This window comes from Camelus ferus, chromosome 5 (genome assembly GCF_009834535.1).
Source record: "Camelus ferus isolate YT-003-E chromosome 5, BCGSAC_Cfer_1.0, whole genome shotgun sequence".
Taxonomy (NCBI): Eukaryota; Metazoa; Chordata; class Mammalia; order Artiodactyla; family Camelidae; genus Camelus; species Camelus ferus.
The window spans coordinates 17,000,623-17,021,331 of record NC_045700.1 but is presented as its reverse complement, the minus strand read 5'-3'; the positions used below and the strand labels follow the sequence as shown (position 1 = coordinate 17,021,331).

Below are 20,709 nucleotides of genomic sequence, written 5' to 3'. Positions count from 1 at the left end.
AAGTTTTATTGTGGCAAGAGTCAGATAATAAGTATTTTAGGCTTTGTGGGCCATGTGGTCCTCTGTTGCAATGATTCAGCTCTGCAGCTGCAGCTTGAATGCCACCGTAGATGATATGTAAACAAGTGGTGTGATCCAGTCAAACTACCAAGACAGAGTGGAGGCTGTATTTGGGCTGAGGGCCACAGTGTGCTGACCCTGCAGCAGCGCTACCCAAAATCAGAGTTCTGCTGTCCTTCTGTTACCCACCCGTTCAGGGTGGGGGCAGTACAGAACTTGGAGATTTAAACCTCTAAGAAGTGGTATAGCAATTGGACAAAGTAATTTTATGTTCATTGACCTGACAGTGAAAAAACTGGGGCTTATTTTCATGTTTTTGATTTTCTTTTCATTTTTATAGTCATTTATGATGATTACATCTTGTAAAAGTTTCAGTTCACAATGGAATGGAAACTCTGATTCTTCACCAAAGATAGTTTGAGAAGCACTGGGCTGGTGCTTACCTTTGGAGAAGTAAAAGGTTGCATCCCCTATGCCTGCCCTTTGCCCCTCTGATTTCTCTGCTCGAGGAAGCAGGGACTGGGAAAACTCAAATTCCAGGGGCAGAGGGCAGATGAGATGGGGAGCAAGTCAGAGGGTGGAGGGGTCTGGTCCTTTCAGGAATATAGCCATTCTGCTCAGCAGCAGCACTATTTGGAAATAGTCCTTCAGACAGTCCTCCAGTGATGTCAGTCTGGCCTGTGAACTAGAGGTCCAGCAGACAGGGGGAGTGACTTGTAAATCAGACCATCTTCTCCCACTTTTAGTCAGGTAACCTCAGTGCATCAGGAATGGGCACAAGCACATTCTGTTTCCCTTCCAAGTGAGACCGAGATGGTGAGCTCTAGGACAAAGACGGTGACCACACAGCCTGTACTTCTGCAGAAAGAGGAAACTTCCAAGGAGCTCTGCAATGTGAACTTGGGCTTTTTGTTGCCCAGACTTTGCTTAGAACCAAACATCTCCAAGTCTGTAGCCAGAGAAGACATTCCTCACTTTCTGAAGAGGCAGCAAAGAAAATCTGAAGGTGAGTTCATTTAAGTATACAGTGATTTCTTCATTCTTCGGTGAATAAATATTCACCTTTTTTCTTGAGCATTTGAAAATCTTTACAGGGAACTCATATTTGGTTAATTATTATCTGTGGGATTTTCGGGGGCTTACATTGAGGATGCTCTCTTCCAAGACTTGAGTTAGCCGTTCTATCTAGCCCAATACTTATTAACAGGTAGCAGCACTGATGCCAGCGTCTCCCCTTAGGGCACTGCTGACCGTGCTATCTGCTTACCACTGTCCTAAATCAATTGGCCAAGACCACCAGGGACAAACCTGGGGTCCCTAAACTTGCGTTTACTGGCTTATTTCAATGAGGGACATTGCACAGCAGAGGAAATGTGAAGCATCTCACCAAAGGAAAAATTAGAATTATTATTATAGGTTTTGGGGGGAAGGATAGAGCTTAAATGAAATTTAGGTGAAGCAGTGTTTTTTTTTAATTAAAAGTTTTAGATTTATTGTGTAAAACATATATAACATTATATTTACTACTTACACCATTTTTAACTATCTTTTGCAACTATCAACATTATCTATCCCCATAACTTTTTCATTTTGCAAAACTGAAGCTCTGGACCCATTAAACTTTAACTCCCCATTCTTCTCTCCCTTGAAGCCCCCGTGTCACCTTAGATACCCAGTCCTCTGGGAAGTCTTCCTGAACCTCCCCAAGATGGGGTGAGTCGCCTTTCCCTTGGACTCCCATAGGATCCTGACCACATCCACAACGTAACACTCATCATGCTGAACTGTCATTATGTTTCTATGTGCTGGTCTTCACCAGATCACAAAGGCCAAAACCATGGCACCTCCAAGTACCTCCCACCAGATGTGGCACACAACTATTTAAAAATGTATCTTGAATTAATAACAACAGCAGCAATAACCATATATTGAGTGCCTATTGCTTCAAGGGACAAATCTTCACTGATATAGGTAATATTAGCTTACTTGTTTTAGAAATGAGGAAACTGAGGTCTTAGGGCAGCTAAGTGCATCCCCAGGGCACGTAGCTAGCGGGTTACAGAGGCTGGGTTCAAACCTGGACAACCTGTCTCTGAAGCCAATGTGCTTAAGCACCTGCCATGTGTGTCTTAAACCCACATCTCCCACTATGTGTCCCACGTTAGTTAGGAGGGAAAGAAAGGATAAACAAATGCAGTCTTGTAGTGGAGGTAAGTTTAGAGAAAAGGAGGGGTGGCTGGTACAGGTACAGACTGGAGGAAGGATGGATGGAGAGACTGAATTGGACATCATGGAAATATCCTCTTGTGGTCAAATCATGGAGAATCTGGAAGATGTAACTAAAGTAGCACATCCAGGCAAGAACAACCTGGGTTAGGTCAGTATTCTGTGATGAGAGCTACTCTACAGGTGTTTCAATCTTACCTGAAAAAGTCAATTGGGTTTACCAGGCAGGTATTTGTTCCCTTTTTTAAAAAAAAAATTGTTTAAATGCAATTTTAAAGTTGAGACAATCAACATATATTAATTAAGAAAAATTCAGAAAAGACATATGAGGAAGAGAAAAAGTAAGAAATACGAAGTACAAATACTATTGCAAGACGGTTTCTTTCAGAATGTAATTCCACATATCTAAATAACATATTTATAACTATATTCCTTGATTGTTTCACTCAGACATTATCTATTAGGATGTGACAGTTTTACATTCTCTCTGCACACACAGACAATCTTTGAAATCTTTCTGCTTTAAAAAAACATCGATATTCACTGCCTCCCTTATTATGACTAGGTAAAATATCATTCACAGCTGACCCCCAGCGTGCGCTGGGATCACATTGCTTTTCTTTTGCAACATTATATTTATCCTGGCTTTAATACCTGCCAAATTTCACCATTTGCTTACTTTCTCTATATCTGTCACTAATTCATCCCCATCCTGTCTGATGAACCTGTGAGATGCACCTCAAGACAGGCAACTGCACACCAGGTAATCCATTGGTTTGTCTTGTTTTGGGGACCTTGCTCCTGGAACGCTCTGCCTTCCTGTTTCATTCTGTGTGACTTGGTCTTTGGACCTCCTGACCCACTGCCTCTCTGGGAGTTCCTCACTGTTATCCTGAAAATGCCCTTGACTCCCCTGCTGTGTTGGACCCCTGTGTACTGGGTACCTGGTTTCCTCTCCCTTGGTTTATGCCCTCAGTTTAGGAGGGTACGTTATCCAGTAGCTTTCTGAAAAAGGTTCATGGAGTATATTAATGGTAGTTTTTCAGTGTCTCTATTTCCTCTGATCTCTTTTCTTTGTGTTTATTTTGTTCTCGGTATTTTCACATTGAGGCAATTCCTGTATATCAGTTGATCCTCGGTGATCCATTTGCATTTAAGAAAGGCAGACTAAAAAGCACGAAGGGAGCTTGGGGAATGGGCAGAGACCTGGACAGTTGGGTGAGGGATTCATTTTCCAAGTGTCAGTGTGCATAGATTTCTCTTGACTAGTTTTCCTGAGAGGAGGAGAATCCAAGCTCTTGCCTGTAGGTTATAAGCCTGGAGTGTCACATGTCAGTGTGATGGCTTTCATTTATCCTCATATTTCCACTCCAGCATCCTGTATCTGCTCTCAGCCACACCTAGCTCCTCAGCGTCTTTGTTTCAAGCTCTCCAGAGAATAAACTTCCAGCCAGAAATGGAGAAGAGCAACTCCTGACTAGTAGGGTAGGACAGGGCATCTGGAACCTACTCCTTATACAGACTCTGAAGCAGCCCCTGGTTTCAGCCTCACCTGCATCCCCACCTTCAGAGGTACCTGGTGTCTTCAATTCCTGCTCCCTTCTGGGGTTCTGATTTCTTGCTGAGTTCTCCCTCCTGCAGACAGTGAGCAGAACACAGAAAGCTGGCAACTAAATCAGGTGTTACTCATCCCTATGGTTTTCACCCTTCAAAATTCTGTTGGCTTTGCTCATATGCCATTTTATCTCCTGGGTTCTTGTTGTTCTTCTTTACCTTTCTAAATATTCCTTTACCATCACTTTGGTGAGGTCTGTGGAAAGAGTGGAGAAAAGCGTGTACATTCAATCTTTTAACTAGAATTCTATATACATTTTAAAAGACTTTCAATATATACCGGCAAATTACCTGCTGGAAAGATCTTACTTGTACATTCTCACCAGAAATATTTAAGAGTGCCTTCCTATCTCATGTCATTCCTTACCAACACTGGATAATATCCATCTAAATATTTATAATACTATCTGGAAGTTTTTTTTTCACTCAGAGAGTTATACATATACACCCAACTATAAATTATATTCAGTTGTATTTCTGGTATTAACTTGTAATATCTTTTCAGCAGGAAGTCTCTACTTCTAGAGTACAACCTCTGTGAGGGCAAGAATTTTGCCTTTGTTGTTCACAATTATATTGCCATCTTCTGGGACAGTGTTGGCTACTCAGGAGGCACTCAGTAAATATTGGTTAAATAAACGTGTAAAGAATTTGGGGCAGGTGCTTTGGCCAGCTGTGGCTGAGGGAAATGCCGTGCCTTTCCCTATTGGGATCCTCTTCTGAGGTGACCATTTTTCATCTCTGGTACAGGCTTCTCTACCTGTGGTACATCTTAGAGAGATCTCTCTAAGTGAAATTTCAAAATGGCAGCCTATAGCTAAAAAAAAGGCCTACAGACATATTTTGGTCAACCTTCAAAGTATTAAAAAACAGAGATGGGCAGGGGGAGCTTTAACATAAAGTCTCCAGCTCTCTGACCTCTCTTGGCAACTGGAAGGTCCAGCAGTGCTAGATTACCCGTCTGGAATGGACAACATCAAGTAGAACTGGGTAATGGATGTCTCTCTAGACGGGGTACATGATTTCAGTTCACCACTTTCCCTACCTTCCCCACTTCATCCATTTATGTCACCTGCTTTGATCCTGGACATGTTGGAGCTTTTAGCTTCAGCTTTAAGCCGAGGTGGTGAGTGGGGCTTTAGGGACCATTCTGATGTTTTGGTAAGAAGAGAACACCTTCTACCTAGGAAATCCCATCTAGTCCTTCCCCCTGCTCCTCCAGAATTTATGAGCTCTCTCATGTTTGAGTCCAAACAACAGTTGGGAGACATAAATATTTTCGCATTTCTGCAAGTCTGGGCTCTCTGAGCAAAAAGCACTAGGAGACTTAGGTTAAAAGATGACCGAATGGCAAAGATGCCTTGGAAGTTAGTAGATTGTTCCAAAACGATTGAGGTTTATTTTGGCAGGAGCTATTGGGTTACTTTTTAAGGTAAGAACAAAACAAAACAAAACAAATCAAAACAAAAACAAACAAACAAACAAAACCCAGAAACACATTTCCCCTTTCTCCTGGAGACATTTGCTTACATTTCATAGCAAAGGTCTCTCTTGGAAGGGAAAGATGGGTTAAACTGCCAACACTCTATATAAGCTCTGAGATTCATAATTTCACGATCTCCTCCTGTGGTGCAACCTCACTGCCTGTGCAGGGGAACATCTGGTTCTCCTTGCGTCAACCTGTGGGCAGTTGGGATGCAGGGAACTGGTGCTAGGATGCCCGGTGAGTGATAAGTGCTCTGTTTTCTGTTTCAGTGGTCTTGTGTTTCCAGAAGGAATATAAATATAAGTAAATATGTACATATATGCAAATTTATATTTATGAAACACATGCATATGTAAAATACAACATTCTATATAGAACAACAACCCCCTTCAGTGGCAGTAGTCACTTTTTCTGTTTAGTTCTTCCATATCCACCTCCATGTGGATTACACCTGGAAAAACTCTTCATTTTGACCACTTTTCCTCAAATCTCAGCACCCAGATCACTCCATCCCTAGGCTCTGGCTTATTAAGGCAGACTGTGGTCACTCTACTACTAACAATAGCTAATTATTACTATTTTTCTGTTACAGAGTTTTCTACCTCTGATATGAAGTATAGTAGGCGAAGAATTGAGGTAAGGTTAGTTTGAGCATTTTGACTTAAGAATTAAAACCAAAGAATCTTTTTAGAGACAAATTCTATCAAAGAACTCAGAGCCAAAAGCCTTGGCAATGATATCTCAGAAGAACAACAACTCACATATAGTTTATAGAGCAGCAAATAATTTCTAGGAAAGTTGTAACTTGACGTGTATTTTTTTTCTGGGATGTTTCCTGTTCTCCATATAATGAAGTGAGTAGCTCTCACACATATTTAATTTGTCTTCTTTTAACATATTGAGCAATTAGGTAATTCTTTTTCCACTGGTAGAAAGATTTTCCTAGTTGTCTAATTTGTAAGTAGAGCATTTGGAAAGATCCTTGCCATTCTCTCAACTGACTCTTCTGTATCCTATAAGCCTGAGAAAATGTATAGGTATTGCTTAGTGTTGGAAAAGGAGTTTATTGGCCTAAAAAAACAAACAAACAAACTTCTACTATGGAGGTGTTTAAGCACTGGGAGAATCTGTATTTTTTCAGAGAGAGAAGAAAGGCATGTAGGCAAAAAAACTAGCAGGTAGCATGTGTCCCACCTATTTCTAATGCCTGTTTCTAGTGTCAGCTTCCTTTTCTTTTCCTTTCTTCCTACACATAGGTGGCAATAGAATGAAAATTAGACATATAGCTCTCAATGACCACTCGTGATCTATGCCTATAAATATTCTGACATAATTAGGTATCAAATCTGTATACACAGGGAAAGACCACATGAAAAGTATAAAGTTAAAGAGTTTATAGCTTAACTGACCAAAAAGCTGAATATTATATACTGAGTTACACTGACCTCTAGAGGTTGATAATAATAAAAACTCGCTTACTTTGAAAATAGCTGGAAGGTTGAGGAGAATTAAAAACCATGTAGGGTGTTAACTTTCTCCAGTATGGTGTGGTGCATTTCTAAGCCACCCTCATGAAAACAATTCAGCCAAACCAGAAGGAGTAGTTGTGTTCCAGATACAAATTCTGAGTTAGTCTGTAACCTACTGATCACCATTAGAGTAAATGTAATAGCAATTTTAAGCTGTTCTAAGTGGGGATTTAAAAAATCGTAGATCAATTCCATGCAAAGTAAACAGAAAAGAGAATAGAAATAAAATGTCTCATCTTAAATTTTTAATGTTAACATTAGAGGGCCTTTATTTTAAATATATATCCATGAATTTTTGTTAATATTGGTTTTTAAAACTATTGTCTTACTTTGGTCCTAGGAAAACACTAGGAATGAGATTTTAGTTTTTTAAATTATGATCTCCAGGATAACTTTGTACTTTAAATGCCTTCCTAAAGAGATCTTAAAATCTCTTCAGATTGCTTTAAACCAGTTAACATGATATGCATATGTCTTTTTGCATTCATTCACTTTTTCTCTCTTCCCTTTTAGTTCCCTCTGCCACCACTGTCACTCTTGCCCATGAGATCTGGTCTGTTTACACTCCCCCCAAATCACAAGGATCAAAAAGAGACAGAAATAAATATTCCAAGCCTCATATCCTTCATACCTAAGCTCTCAGAACCTGTTAGTCAACCTGATGAATTTAGACCATCAAACAAGCAGAGGGAAGCACCATTCAAGATGTTAGTGGATCAGACTCTCAGGTCCTTTGATAGCTCTTTTTGGTCTAGAAACATGTGCTCTTTTTGGAAGGCTCACCATCAGAGACAACACCCAGAGATGGAGGAGAATAGGGAGTCCAAGGAGACAGAAGGATGTGTCAACATTGAAATATCTCACTTTGAAACAGGACAGTCTTTGGTGTTCTTTGAGAATTTCAAGGAAGGCAATTTTCCTACAGATAAGGAAGTAGATATTGACTGCCGTGGTGATGAACTGAGAAAAGCAGAAGAGAACTCTCGGTATCTTTCATCAGGAAAGAAAGAGGGTTCAGTAGCCAGAAACTATGAAGAAGATTTAGAAGTTGGATATACCAAACCGATCAAGTTCCAAGAAGCCCTGCATTCAGAAATAACTCTAAGCCAGGGTGTAGAGACTAGAAATGATAAAGCTGATTCAAAAAGTACTTCAGCACCTGAAGGCAAAGCAATCGAGCCAGACCATATATCAGAAGAGAATAGTGTTCTTAAAGGTTTGTCCAGTGTAGTCCCTGATGGCCCTATGGAAAAGTTCCCAGAAGATCAGAGCAGCATGGATACAAACATAAAAATATCAACAGCAGAGCCAATCAAAACAGAAATGAATGGGATGGTGCCTCTTATTCACATCACTTTCCCTGGAGATGGAATTCCCAAGGAGCCAGCAATAACCAAACCAAGCCTCCAAAAAAGAAAGGGAATCCTTCATAACAACAGAAGCTTCAACATACTCCCACACCAAGAAAATGACAGGCGTAAGGCGAAAACCCATAGAAGTAAGTTGGATTCAAAGACCAAGACCAGTAACAGGACACCTCAGAATTTCATGATTTCCATCGAAGGGCCCATGAAGCCTTCCATGCATAAAACCAGCATAAAAACTCAAGTTTTTCCTGCATTGGGGCTGGTGGACCCCAGACCTAAGTTTCAAAAGAGAATGACGCAGATAGAAAAGAAGCAGTCTACTTACTGGGCTCTGAAACCTAAAAAGCAGTCATTCCCTTGCATCTGTAAAAATCCAGGAATAAAAAAGACTTCTGTTCCTCTCTCTGCTCAACCAACAGAGCCAAGGCTAAATTACTTAGATCTGAAGTACAGTGACATGTTCAAAGAAATCAGTTCAACTGAAAATGGGCCTGGAATCTATGAAATGTTTGGGACTCCTGTTTATTGTCACATACGAGAAGCTGAACAGCATGAAAACAGATATTACCGGGAGATACACTCAGCTCCATCGGGCAGATGTATCACTAATAAATGTCGGTCTGCACAGAGTGAGAGGAGCAGCAGCAGCCGAATAAGACTTTCTCAGAAAAGACCACATATTAAACCCACAAAGTCTTTGCTTGGCATTAAACAAAAGCACAGAAGTTTAATTTCTAAAGAAAAGGGTTGCAAGGCTGTAGGTAGCCACCTACAAGACACTGAAAATGGTGATGGTATTTCAGAACCAGAGTGGCAGATAAAGCCTTCAGGAAATGACTTTCTATCCTCCAAAGATGAAGTTCAGCCCATGAACCTGGTTCAGACCCATGAGCAGACCACTGAACAGAACGAATTCCTTCCTGTCTCAGACCTGTCCATTATTGAAGAATTCTCTGTGGAAGAGTTTGCTGATGAAGGAGACATTTCCAACAATCACGTTCTTGCCACAAGAGTCAGAGATCTGCGTGATCTTGAAGAGCTCCGTCACCAGACCCCGCTTGTCCTTTCAGAAAACAGCTGGGTGGTGCCCAGTGAGAAGAGATCCAACCATATGCTGCAAGAAAAGCACAACCCAGCATCTCTTGGTAAAATAAATGCCAACCAAATTTTAACTAATGACGTAGAGTTTGAAAGTGTTTCAGATAAGTCTAAAATACTTGTGAGTTTCTCTTTCCAAGAGAAACAAGAAAGTGCAACTTCCCAAGTATATCAACATTGGGCACATTCTTTGGATCATGGTCATTTAGCTAATAAGTCAATTATATATCAGACATTTGGAAAAACATTAAATGATGCAGATTCAGTTTCCCAAGAGATTCTAGACTCTGTAAAGAATGAAGAATTGACAGATGAACTATTAGGTTGTTTAGCTGCAGAACTGTTGGCTCTTGATGAGAAAGATAACAACTCTTGCCAAATAATGGCAGATGAAACAGATCCTGAAAACCTAAATCTTGTCCTCAGTAAGAGAGGAAATACTATGCAAGAATTAGGCGGAGAGACAACAAACATCAAAATACAGGTTGGTATAATTAGAATCAGAGATTCATTGGAGTGGGAAGTGCCACCTTACTTCTAGAATTTAGCTAGCCTGACGCCACAATGGAATCACTTTAAGTACATTAATATAGCAAAATTACTTGTTTAAACAGGTAGATAATTATGGGTAAAACATGGCTCTAGGTGGTGTGTGAGATAGAAGGTAGCACAGCCCCCTGGAGCTCACAATCTAGTTACAAAAAACTAAAGACATGAAATGATCATTTCTCAAAGATTCGCTGCCCTTGAGCATTTGTTTCCCAAATTGTTCACTACGTTAACACAAAAACGTCATTGATGCCTACTGTGTTTCTGGTATTGGGATAGGAACTAGAGACATGGTGGGGTACAAGACTTAGCCATTGCTCTCAAGGAAGCAGAAGCAACAATCCTGAATAAATTTTTTTTAGAAGTTTGTTTGGCACTGGAGTGGAGGTGGGGGAGAATATCAACAGGTATTTGGGTTTTGTTTGTTGAGTTCTCACTGTAGTATATTAGCCTCCTGTTCTACTCAGATTCTAAAGACGGAAACGGCAGGTTTAGCTGAAACATTATTGAACATTAACTCAGGTAATACCATACTGTATCAGGATCAGAAATAATTCTTTTAAATAGCTGATCAGAAGAATACACAAGGTAAACAATTATACCATAGCTAGGTTTATTGAGAACTTAACACACGAGTGAGACGCATCATATTGTCTCCTTTATATGATTCATAACAGCTCTATGAGATAAGTACTACAGGTAATAACAAGTCCCCATTTTGCAGATGAGGACACTGAGGTGTAGAAAGTGACACAGTGAGCAGTGGGGACAGGCATTCTGATTCCAGCCCCACACTCTTAGTCACTGCACAGTGGGAATATTCCTTGTCCTAAAAGGCCAGCCCTACCCTCACGGTGAGCTTGGTCTCTGCTGGGAGGTGGATGGTGATTCAGAGAGGCTTCCTGGCTTGGGTGGGAGATGGGGGTATATGTGTGCTTGCCGATGTATCTGGGATGGGTCTACCACTCTGCCATTTCAAATTCAAGAAAAGCTAACAAGCTAGTAAATATAATCAGCTCATAACCCTACCCTGCAATTGCAGATTCAAAAACTGACCTTTGTGATTTTTTCATTTCCAAGCAGTCCTTAAATTTCAGTTTTGATGGAAACATGAGAGGCTGGGGTGGAGGAGCCCAAAGGGCCCTTTGGTGGCACATGTGCTCATTCATGAGGCAGGTGATCCTGTAGGATGTCTTATTCGTAAAGGACCTTCACCATGCCGCTACATCACCATCGTCGTATTTTCCTGGTGTGGGGGGAGGGTTCCTTGGTTTACTTATTTTTTAAAATTTAAAAAGTATTTATTAATTTTTTAATGGAGGTACTGGGGATTGAACTCAGGACCTTGTGCATTCTTAGCATGTGCTCTACCACTGAGCTATACCTCCCGCATCATCATTTATTTTTAAGAACTCATAGAGGAAATAGTTAATCTTTTTTTAAAACATTTTTTACTGATTTATAATCATTTTACAATGTTGTGTCAAATTCCAGTGTAGAGCACAGTTTTTCAGTTATACATGAACATATATATATTCATTGTCACATTTTTCCTCTGTGAGCTACCATAAGATCTTGTTTATATTTCCCTGTGCTATACCGTATAATCTTGTTTATCTATTCTACATTTTGAAATCCCAGTCTATCCCTTCCCACCCCCCGCCCCCTTGGCAACCACAAGTTTGTATTCTATGTCAGTCTGTTTCTGTTTTGTATTTATACTTTTTTTTTTTTTTTAGATTCCACATATGAGCGATCTCATATGGTATTTTTCTTTCTCTTTCTGGCTTACTTCACTTAGAATGACATTCTCCAGGAGCATCCATGTTGCTGCAAATGGCGTTATGTTGCTGGTTTTTATGGCTGAATAGTATTCCATTGTATAAATATACCACATCTTCTTTATCCAGTCATCCGTTGATGGACATTTAGGCTTGTATCCATGTTTTGGCTATTGTAAATAGTACTGCTATGAACATTGGGGTGCAGGTGTCATTTTGAAGTAGGGTTCCTTCTGGATATATGCTCAGGAGCGGGATTCCTGGGTCATATGGTAAGTCTATTCCTAGTCTTTTGAGGAATCTCCATACTGTTTTCCACAGTGGCTGCACCAAACTACGTTCCCACCAGCAGTGCAGGAGGGTTCCCTTTTCTCCACAGCCTCTCCAGCATTTGTTATTTGTGGGTTTTTGAATGATGGCCATTCTGACTGGTGTGAGGTGATACCTCATTGTAGTTTTGATTTGCATTTCTCTGGTAATTAGTGATATTGAGCATTTTTTCATGTGCCTATTGATCATCTGTATTTCTTCCTTGGAGAATTGCTCATTTAGGTCTTCTACCCATTTCTGGATTGGGTTGTTTGTTTTTTTCTTATTAAGTCATATGAGCTGCTTATATATTCTGGAGATCAAGCCTTTGTTGGTTTCATTTGCAAAAATTTTCTCCCATTCCGTAGGTTGTCTTTTTGTTTTACTTATGGTTTCCTTTGCTGTGCAGAAGATTGTAAGTTTCATAGGTCCCATTTGTTTATTATTGCTTTTATTTCTATTGCTTGGGTAGACTGTCCTAGGAGAACATTTTTGAGATTTATGTCAGATAATGTTTTGCCTATATTTTCCTCTAGGAGGTTTATTGTATCTTCTCTTATGTTTAAGTCTTTGATCCATTTTGAGTTTATTTTTGTATATGGTGTAAAGGAGTGTTCTAGTTTCATTGCTTTACATGCTGCTGTCCAGTTTTCCCAACACCATTTGCTGAAGAGACTGTCTTTATTCCATTGTATATTCTTGCCTCCTTTGTCGAAGATGAATTGACCAAAAGTTTGTGGGTTCATTTCTGGGCTCTCTATTCTGTTCCATTGATCTATATGTCTGTTTTTGTACCAATACCATGCTGTCTTGATTACTGTAGCTCTATAGTACTGTCTGAAGTCTGAGAGAGGGAAATAGTTAATCTTAAAAAAAAAAAAGAACTCATAGAGATCAAAACATAGTATTTTTGGCCCTGATCAACCAGATGGAAAACATGGTCTAAGCTCTACAAAGAGATACTCGTTTTCCAGCTTTCAGGGCAGGACCTCTCAAAGTTTACTGTGGAAGCACATCTCCTGGGGATCATGTTGAAATGTAGACACCGATTCGGTATGTCTGGGGCCTGAGATTCTGCAGGTCCAACAAGCTCCCATGTGATGCTGATACAGCTGGTCTGCAACTTCTCCTTAGAGAAGCAAGGGCCTAGTGGACCAGGGATCTTCAATCTATCGCGGCTGGTCCTGACCACCAGACTTGCTTGTTAGGGCTGTGCACACATGCATGCGGGGGGGTGTGTGTGCGCACGCGTGCAGGTGTGTGTAAGAGAGAGCACCTGTGTGTATGTATATTTGTGTGTACATGTATGGAAGTGTACGCATATATGCTTACATATATACGTGTGTGTGTGATTGTACGTGTGTGTTGTGGAAATAAATGAAGAACAGACAAAGGCTATTTATCCAGAGCTCACTCTAGCAAAGGAGTCAGCTACCATCACTTGCCTTTGGCAGAGACTCAAAAGCAGGCAGAGGAATAGAGAAGCTTTTTAGTGGAAAAAGTATTCAGTTATAACTTGATTGGAGGCTGCTGTCCTGGGGAAGCTGTAAGGTGGGCTAACGATCAGGGGTCTCCTCTGTAATTGGTTAGGGGGTGCATATTTGGCCTACTCTGCTTGATTCTAAGTTAGAAGAAAGGAAAACTCTACTCTCCACCCTTTCTCTCCATCCCACAGACTCAGAATTTGATGATGACTTTTCTTTTTGTTTTATTCTTCCAGAGATATAGTAATGGGTTTGGGATATATGACAAGGAGGAGAAATTTTTCAACTCACATGAAAAGAAGACAATTTCTGAAAATAGTTTAAAGTATGAAGAACCTATCCTGTGGACCAAGGGTGAGATCCTTGGGAAGGGAGCCTACGGCACAGTAAGTTAAATGGGAAACACGATGAAATAGAAAAAAATCTCCACTCCTCCTTGACCCCTCCCTCCTTGCTAATCTTCCTGCATGCCCTCCCCACCCACATGTACTCTTTTACTTAGAACTCTTTCAGCTGGAGTAACAGGAAACCCAACCCAAACTGGCTTGAGGAAAAGGATGCTCACTGCTTTATGTAACTGAAGGGTCTGGAGTAGGTCTGGCTCTGGGCACAGCTGCTTTCAGGGGTCAGACAGTGTCATCAGGATCTGGTCTCTCTACCTCTCCTTCTGGCTCTCGTTCCCAGGCTCCATGTGCTGGTACCGTGGCCATTGTATTTCTAGCCTCTCATTCTTCGAGGTCCAAGTCCTGTGGGAAAGAAGTCTCTTTGTTCAGCAGTTCAAGATATGTTGCTAGAAGTTGGGAGGATCGTTGCTGAGTGGCAAAACAAAAGATATTCCTCACATTTGGTGAATTGCATAAAAGATCATTTAAAGTCCTAGCACTTTAGATAGTACTTACACAGATTGGTTAAGAAAAAACTGACCCCTCGAATAAGATGTGTTACGTTTCCAGTGGGGACATTTCAGGAATCAGAGAGAAGGTGGGAAGACATGAACTCGCATGACAGGGGTGACTGCTGAATTGCCGCAGGACCTGCCTTCCTCTCTCTTCCTAGAGCTTTAGCACTGAAATAGCCATATTTTATTTATTTCGTGAGGGGCTTTTCAAGACCACCAACTCATGTACTCATCATAGATACCTGTGAGGTAAGTACTGTTTCCTCAGTTTTACTGATGAGAAAAAAAGAAGTCAAAAAGTTTATACACCTTACCCAAAGTTATACAGCTGGGGAATGGTGAAACCAGGATGCTAACCAGCCCTGGACACCTGATCCCAAGCCCTTATGAAATATGTTCACTATGCTGCTTATCCACACCCTGGCTCCACTGAAACACCCAGGTTGCTTAAGGACTTTGCATTTAAGTAGGGATGTATCAACTAAGAGAAAGACAAGGGTCTGGGAGGAGAAGGGAAAGACAAGTGCCACACGAGGTGTTTTGTGAACAAGTTTCATCATTTATATTTAAGAATAAGGTATTGATTTGCTTCTAGGTATATTGTGGTCTTACTAGCCAAGGACAGCTAATAGCTGTAAAACAAGTGGCTTTGGATACCTCTGATAAATTAGCTACTGAAAAAGAATACCGGAAACTTCAGGAAGAAGTTGATTTGCTCAAAGCACTGAAACATGTCAACATCGTGGCCTATTTGGGAACATGCTTGGAGGAGAACATTGTAAGCATTTTCATGGAGTTCGTTCCTGGTGGCTCAATCTCTAGTATTATAAACCGTTTTGGGCCATTGCCTGAGATGGTGTTCTGTAAATACACGAAACAAATCCTGCAAGGTGTTGCTTATCTCCACAAGAACTGTGTGGTACATCGAGATATCAAAGGAAATAATGTTATGCTTATGCCAACTGGAATAATAAAGCTGATTGACTTTGGCTGTGCCAAGCGTTTGGCCTGGGCTGGCTTAAATGGCACCCATAGTGACATGCTTAAGTCCATGCATGGGACTCCATACTGGATGGCCCCGGAAGTCATCAATGAGTCTGGCTATGGACGGAAGTCAGACATCTGGAGCATTGGCTGCACTGTGTTTGAGATGGCCACAGGGAAGCCTCCACTGGCTTCCATGGATAGGATGGCAGCCATGTTTTACATTGGCGCACACCAAGGGCTGATGCCTCCCTTACCAGAACACTTCTCAGAAAATGCAGCAGATTTTGTGCGTGTGTGCCTAACCAGGTAAGAAACTGAAAGCAGGAGGAAGAGGATAAATCCCCAGAGATTCCAAGCAGCTGGCATTTCCCCTGCAATTTATGGCCCATTATAAGCTCTGCTCAGGTTATGAAATCAAGTAAGGAGTGATTTTGTGCTGAAAAGAACAATTAACCATATTGGACTATGTTCCTTGTTGCATCAGGGTATGGGGGTCATGCTTCAAGCTGGAAATGCCTCAATTAAACATCAGGTTCAGACAATACTTCCTCAAATCCATGGGTGTGCAAAAAGCTGCTAAAGATCTATTTATTTACCAATGGGACTTCCAATCTTCCCACGGACTAGCCATGGTGAAATGACATCACCTGTGCTTAGGTCCCCTTCCCTAAGCTGCCTTCCCTCTCAGGGAACCAGTGTTCTCATTTCTTCCTAAAACCAGCTCTCAGGAACATATGTGAGAAGTTCATTCGTATCAAGGGAATGATGTGATCTGATTGCTAGACGACTGACAGATTGAATGTGTTGTTCCCTTATAACTACCTGCATTTAAAGTGAGAGGAAACATTTTGAGCCAAAGGAATAAATCTCTAATTGGAGCATTTCAAGCATAAAGTGGGTAGTGTTTGGGGAAGCAGAAAAGTGCTAGAAGGTTGCCTGTTTCTTTCTTCCTGTCCTCATGCTTTCTTGTATATGGGATAAAATTCTGGGTAAAATGTTAGAACAATGAGGGACCTTAGAGGTTACCCTCCTGTGTGGTTTTCAAACTTTTCTTAGTCAGGCACTCTCTGCTTATATGAAATCTTAATTCAAAGAATAGAACATAGAAGTGGAGAGACGGCCCTGGTTAAGGTGTGCGTGTATGTGTATGTGTGCAGTGAAGGAGAGCTAAAGGGTAGGATAAGTGCGCTGGAGCCCACCCTCCTGGCCTACAGGATGATGCAGAACAGCCTAAAATCTACCCATCTAGTGACACTCAGCATTTAGTTGCATGTGCAGGATGAGGAAGGCCTGAAACCCAAACAATTTCTTGCCTTTCAAGAAAATATGCTTTTTTATTCCTAGATGAAAAATTATGGTGTGTCAGCTTTCAGCAAATACATATGGCTACCTCCAGCTCCCTGAATGGGTTCATTCTGTCTTTCTCAACGAATCTGACTCCACAGGTCTCCCTGTCTGCCGGAGTGTGTCTCTTTTAGACTCTCTGTCTCTCTCTCCTAGCATATGTTATCAGCCTGTGCTGGTTGATTTCAGGAGATCACGTAAGCCAGGGCAGCAACACATACTCCAGGGGTGCAGTTCTGGGCATCCCTAGATGCAGAGACACTGTGGGTATTCCAACATGAATTCTGCTGACAGAGCTCCAGGCACAGGGCTTCCCCTTCCTCCCCCATAAAAAACCTCACCAAAGGGATATAAAGGTGTTAGGAATATCATATAGATCAGCACTAGTTTTGTTGGAGACTGGTCTTAGCTCTTAAAACTACTGTGGTTGCTTTGTTCTGAAATGAACAATGATCTATTATTGAGCCACAGAAACTACTTGCTGTTCTCATTTTCTTTCAAGTTGTCATTACTCTCTCTCTCACACACACACATCTTTAAAGAGAAAGGGAAGAATTTTTTTTTATGGCTTTCCTTTTAAAACACTGCCTCATAAACTAAGCAATACACAACTCACACCACTAATAATCAACTAATAGGACTGTTGTGAAGGTTAAGTGAAATGGTATATATAAATTGCTTAGCAGAGCAGAGGGTAGATAATTAGGGCTCCACAGTCAATAACCCTTTGGGAAAACACTAATCCACCTTAAGAGGCAAGCATGCAATTATCTCCTGAAATTCTATGGCAAACACCCTAAGGACTCTAGACTCTTGCCTGTTGTCTATGACAACAGTCCTTGGAGGTGTGGATAGTCATAAATAAAGGGGTAAGGCACTCTTAAAGATTCAGAAATAGAGATGATCAGGTATAAACTAGGAACAAGGACTGAATAGAAAAGAAAGGAATTTGGGGAAGAAGGAAGCAGCAAGCATGGCTGGGGATACCCGTACAGGCAGGTTTCAGAAGTTCTGGCAAGTCAGGCCAAGGAGTTTTATTTTGTTGCAGTAGGCAGTGAAGAGCAGGGGACTGCAAAGGAGGAGGACTGTGGGGAGGCAGGTCAGCTGGCATATTCAGAAGGACCTCGAATGGAGACCATTCAGGAATCCAGAGCTTGGACTTTGATGGCGATGAAAGCAGTAAGAGTGTAAAGGGGACTTGAAAACATTTCAGAGGAGGATGAATCGGTACTTGGTGATGAAGGAAGACAGGATCTCATGGTTTTGAGCCTGGATAATGTTAGAAATAATAGTAAGAGGAACAGAGGAGGAAGCTGAAGAAAACATCTGGAGCTATGGAATTGGAGCTCAGGGAAGCAATTAAGATTGGAGGTGTATATTTGAAAATCATAAGGCTGGTAGCTATAACCATGAAAAAATGAGGAAAATGTTTTTGAAAATGCTCATGGGAGAAGACAGCAAAATATGCGTAGAATTCAGTCTAGTACACAACTGGAAGAAAGGAAGGGAGGGGAGTTGCCCCAAGGTGAGAGAACACAGAGAACAGTTTCTCCTAAGACTAAGCAGAGATTGTTTCAGAAAGAAGTGGGTAGTGAATACTTCAAATGCTACAGAGATGACAAGGAGAATGAGCTCATTACATTTGGTAAGGAGAAGGTCATGGTTAGTTTTAAAAGGGCAATTTCTGTATCGAGGTGCAGGCCAAATGTTAAGGATTTAGGATAATGAATGTTGAAAAAAAGTTACTGGGTTTGGCCAAGTTAGAGAAATTTGGCAGGAATAGAATAGGATGGCAGTAGAAATGGTAGCCATTTAAAGATTTTTGAAGAGAGAAGAGATTTATGCATATTTTGAAGGTAGGAGAAAGAGCCTCCAGAAGGGGAGAGGTTTTTAATTTTGAAATGATTTATGGTCCCTTTCTTTTTAAAGTATTTTATTTTTATTTCCATTTTCACCTGGTCTGTTCTTGGTGGTTATTTGCTTCCAAAATTATCAAGATAGCCAATAAAAGAATGCCTTTGGAATAGGTCACTGCAGATAACTATTGACTGGTTCATTAGTTCATTGACTAATTCATTGGCAAAACCTTTTTGATTTCTTGAGAGGGTAAAAAAAAAAAAACGAAGCCACAATGGTGCTAATTGAATAACTGTCTCCTTTTCATTTATGCTCATTCAAGAGTGCCCCAAATGGGGTTATTAATCACCAAAGCATATTTAAATGTCTACCTCTAAAAGGCTTTTCAATCCTGGATACAATTGCCTCTAAATTTTAAAAGTAAATTTCATGCTAATTAAAAGTGCATTAAACCGTACATCAAAAAGTGTGAATTTTACTGTGTCTAAATTATGCCCCAAACAATTGAGCAGAAAGAAGTACAATGGAAAAGTAGGGACTGGTTTTGAATCATAATGGGTACTAATTTTTGAATTTTTACTATGTGACCCTGTTTAAAAAGCTGTATTATACGTTGTTAAAATTCTCTCAGTAAGTTACGTGTTATTGTTACCCCCATTTTACTGACGAGGAAGGAGCTGGAGTCACTCACCTAAGATCACACAGCTAAAAACGCAAGTCTGTTTGACTGGCAGAGGTTGTACTTCCGTTGTTAAAGTAGGTATTCTGAGTCAAGTAGATCTCGCTGACAGGCAGCTTATTGGGTGTTGCTTCTAACATGTTTTTCCTTCTTAGGGACCAGCATGCACGACCTTCTGCTGTCCAGCTCCTGCAGCACTCCTTTTTGAAGACAAGTCACTGAACAGACATCAAAACTCTTTCCAGCTGCATTACGGATACTCCAGTACTGCTTCATGGTGGAAATGATGGTTAAGGGCCCTTGTCTCCCTACTGGAAAACAGATGTAACCCAATTTAACCAGATCCTGCAGTGTCGCTAACAGAAAGGTTTTAGTTACAGATAGCCTCCTCGCGCTTCAGGCACAATTACCCATGTACAATATGAGAAACTCTTCTTAAAACAGTAACGACAACAACAAAAAACTATTCCAGTATTTACAGTTTTGACTATTTAGGAACTATGATCTCTATTGCTTTATATGATTATTTCCTTTTATTTTTGGCCTGCCAATTTTAAAGTCATCAGTTTAAAATTATAGAAACAAGAACAAAATCGTATTTTCTTGTTTAGTGGGTAAAAAACGCTTAAATTCTTGCAAAGGCGAGTGGAGGAGGGTGGAAAGTTAAAGGGAGTAGAACAATGCTAGACTGTTTACGTAGGCAGCAGTCTAAACGTTGCAGATCACAGGAACCTCCAAGTTAACAGGAAGAGAGCTAAGGGTCTTGGCCTTTCATTATCAGGGGCTCCCCTAACTCCTTAGAAGTCTCCACCCACAAGAAGTTGGGCGATTGCAGGTGGCTCCTTACACCTCAGGCTGCTTTCCTTGTAGTTTATAGTGTGACTGGAGGTCTTCACTTATTTGCAGAGTGAATCAGGTCATAAACCGCAGCCAGCTGGTGGGGTAAAAGCTCGATCTGAGAAGGGGAGAGCAGGTCAGCATATAAACCTTTCCAGGGCACTTTGCTGACTTCCCCTGAAGGAAGGACTCCTCCTCCTGCTGAGGTCACCTCCCACTTTCACTCCCAGAATACCGGAAAACCTCACAATAATGAACATGGACAAGTTGGTCAGAATTATCACTAGGCCTTACTTTAAGTTGGTGGACGAAGTGTTTTTTTGATAAGGTTTCCGTTGCTGTGCCTCCACTCACCTACTAAATTTCATTGATACCTATATATGTATCTTTAAGCTAAATCTAGATTCTTTTCACTGGCTGCTATCATTTGAAGATGGGACTACAAACTAATTTTAGGTGTTTTCTAACACTGGTTGTCAGGCTTTGTCAAAACCAAGCTGCTCCTCCAGAAGCTTCTGAAATAAATGCGAAATGCAGTCCGGCTGAGGTAGATGTTACTTTGGTCACATTTAGAAGGGTCTTTGTGGGAATTCCTTCCTGCTCT

General features: G+C 40.9%; 1 protein-coding gene across 2 annotated transcripts in view; it reads left to right on the top strand.

The window, feature by feature from the left end:
- The window catches only part of MAP3K19 (mitogen-activated protein kinase kinase kinase 19), a 33,603-nt gene extending 14,113 nt beyond the window's left edge, over positions 1–19,490 (top strand). The window contains exons 5-10 of one of the 2 annotated variants that reach the window (XM_032479334.1): positions 807–1,066; positions 5,979–6,022; positions 7,429–9,864; positions 13,740–13,889; positions 14,997–15,694; positions 19,424–19,490. In XM_032479334.1, the coding sequence (XP_032335225.1) occupies positions 807–1,066; positions 5,979–6,022; positions 7,429–9,864; positions 13,740–13,889; positions 14,997–15,694; positions 19,424–19,490 (3,655 nt within the window). The remainder of the gene's footprint in view (positions 1–806; positions 1,067–5,978; positions 6,023–7,428; positions 9,865–13,739; positions 13,890–14,996; positions 15,695–19,423) is intronic. The other variant, XM_032479335.1, reaches the window with a different exon arrangement.
- Positions 19,491–20,709: the final 1,219 nt, after the last annotated feature.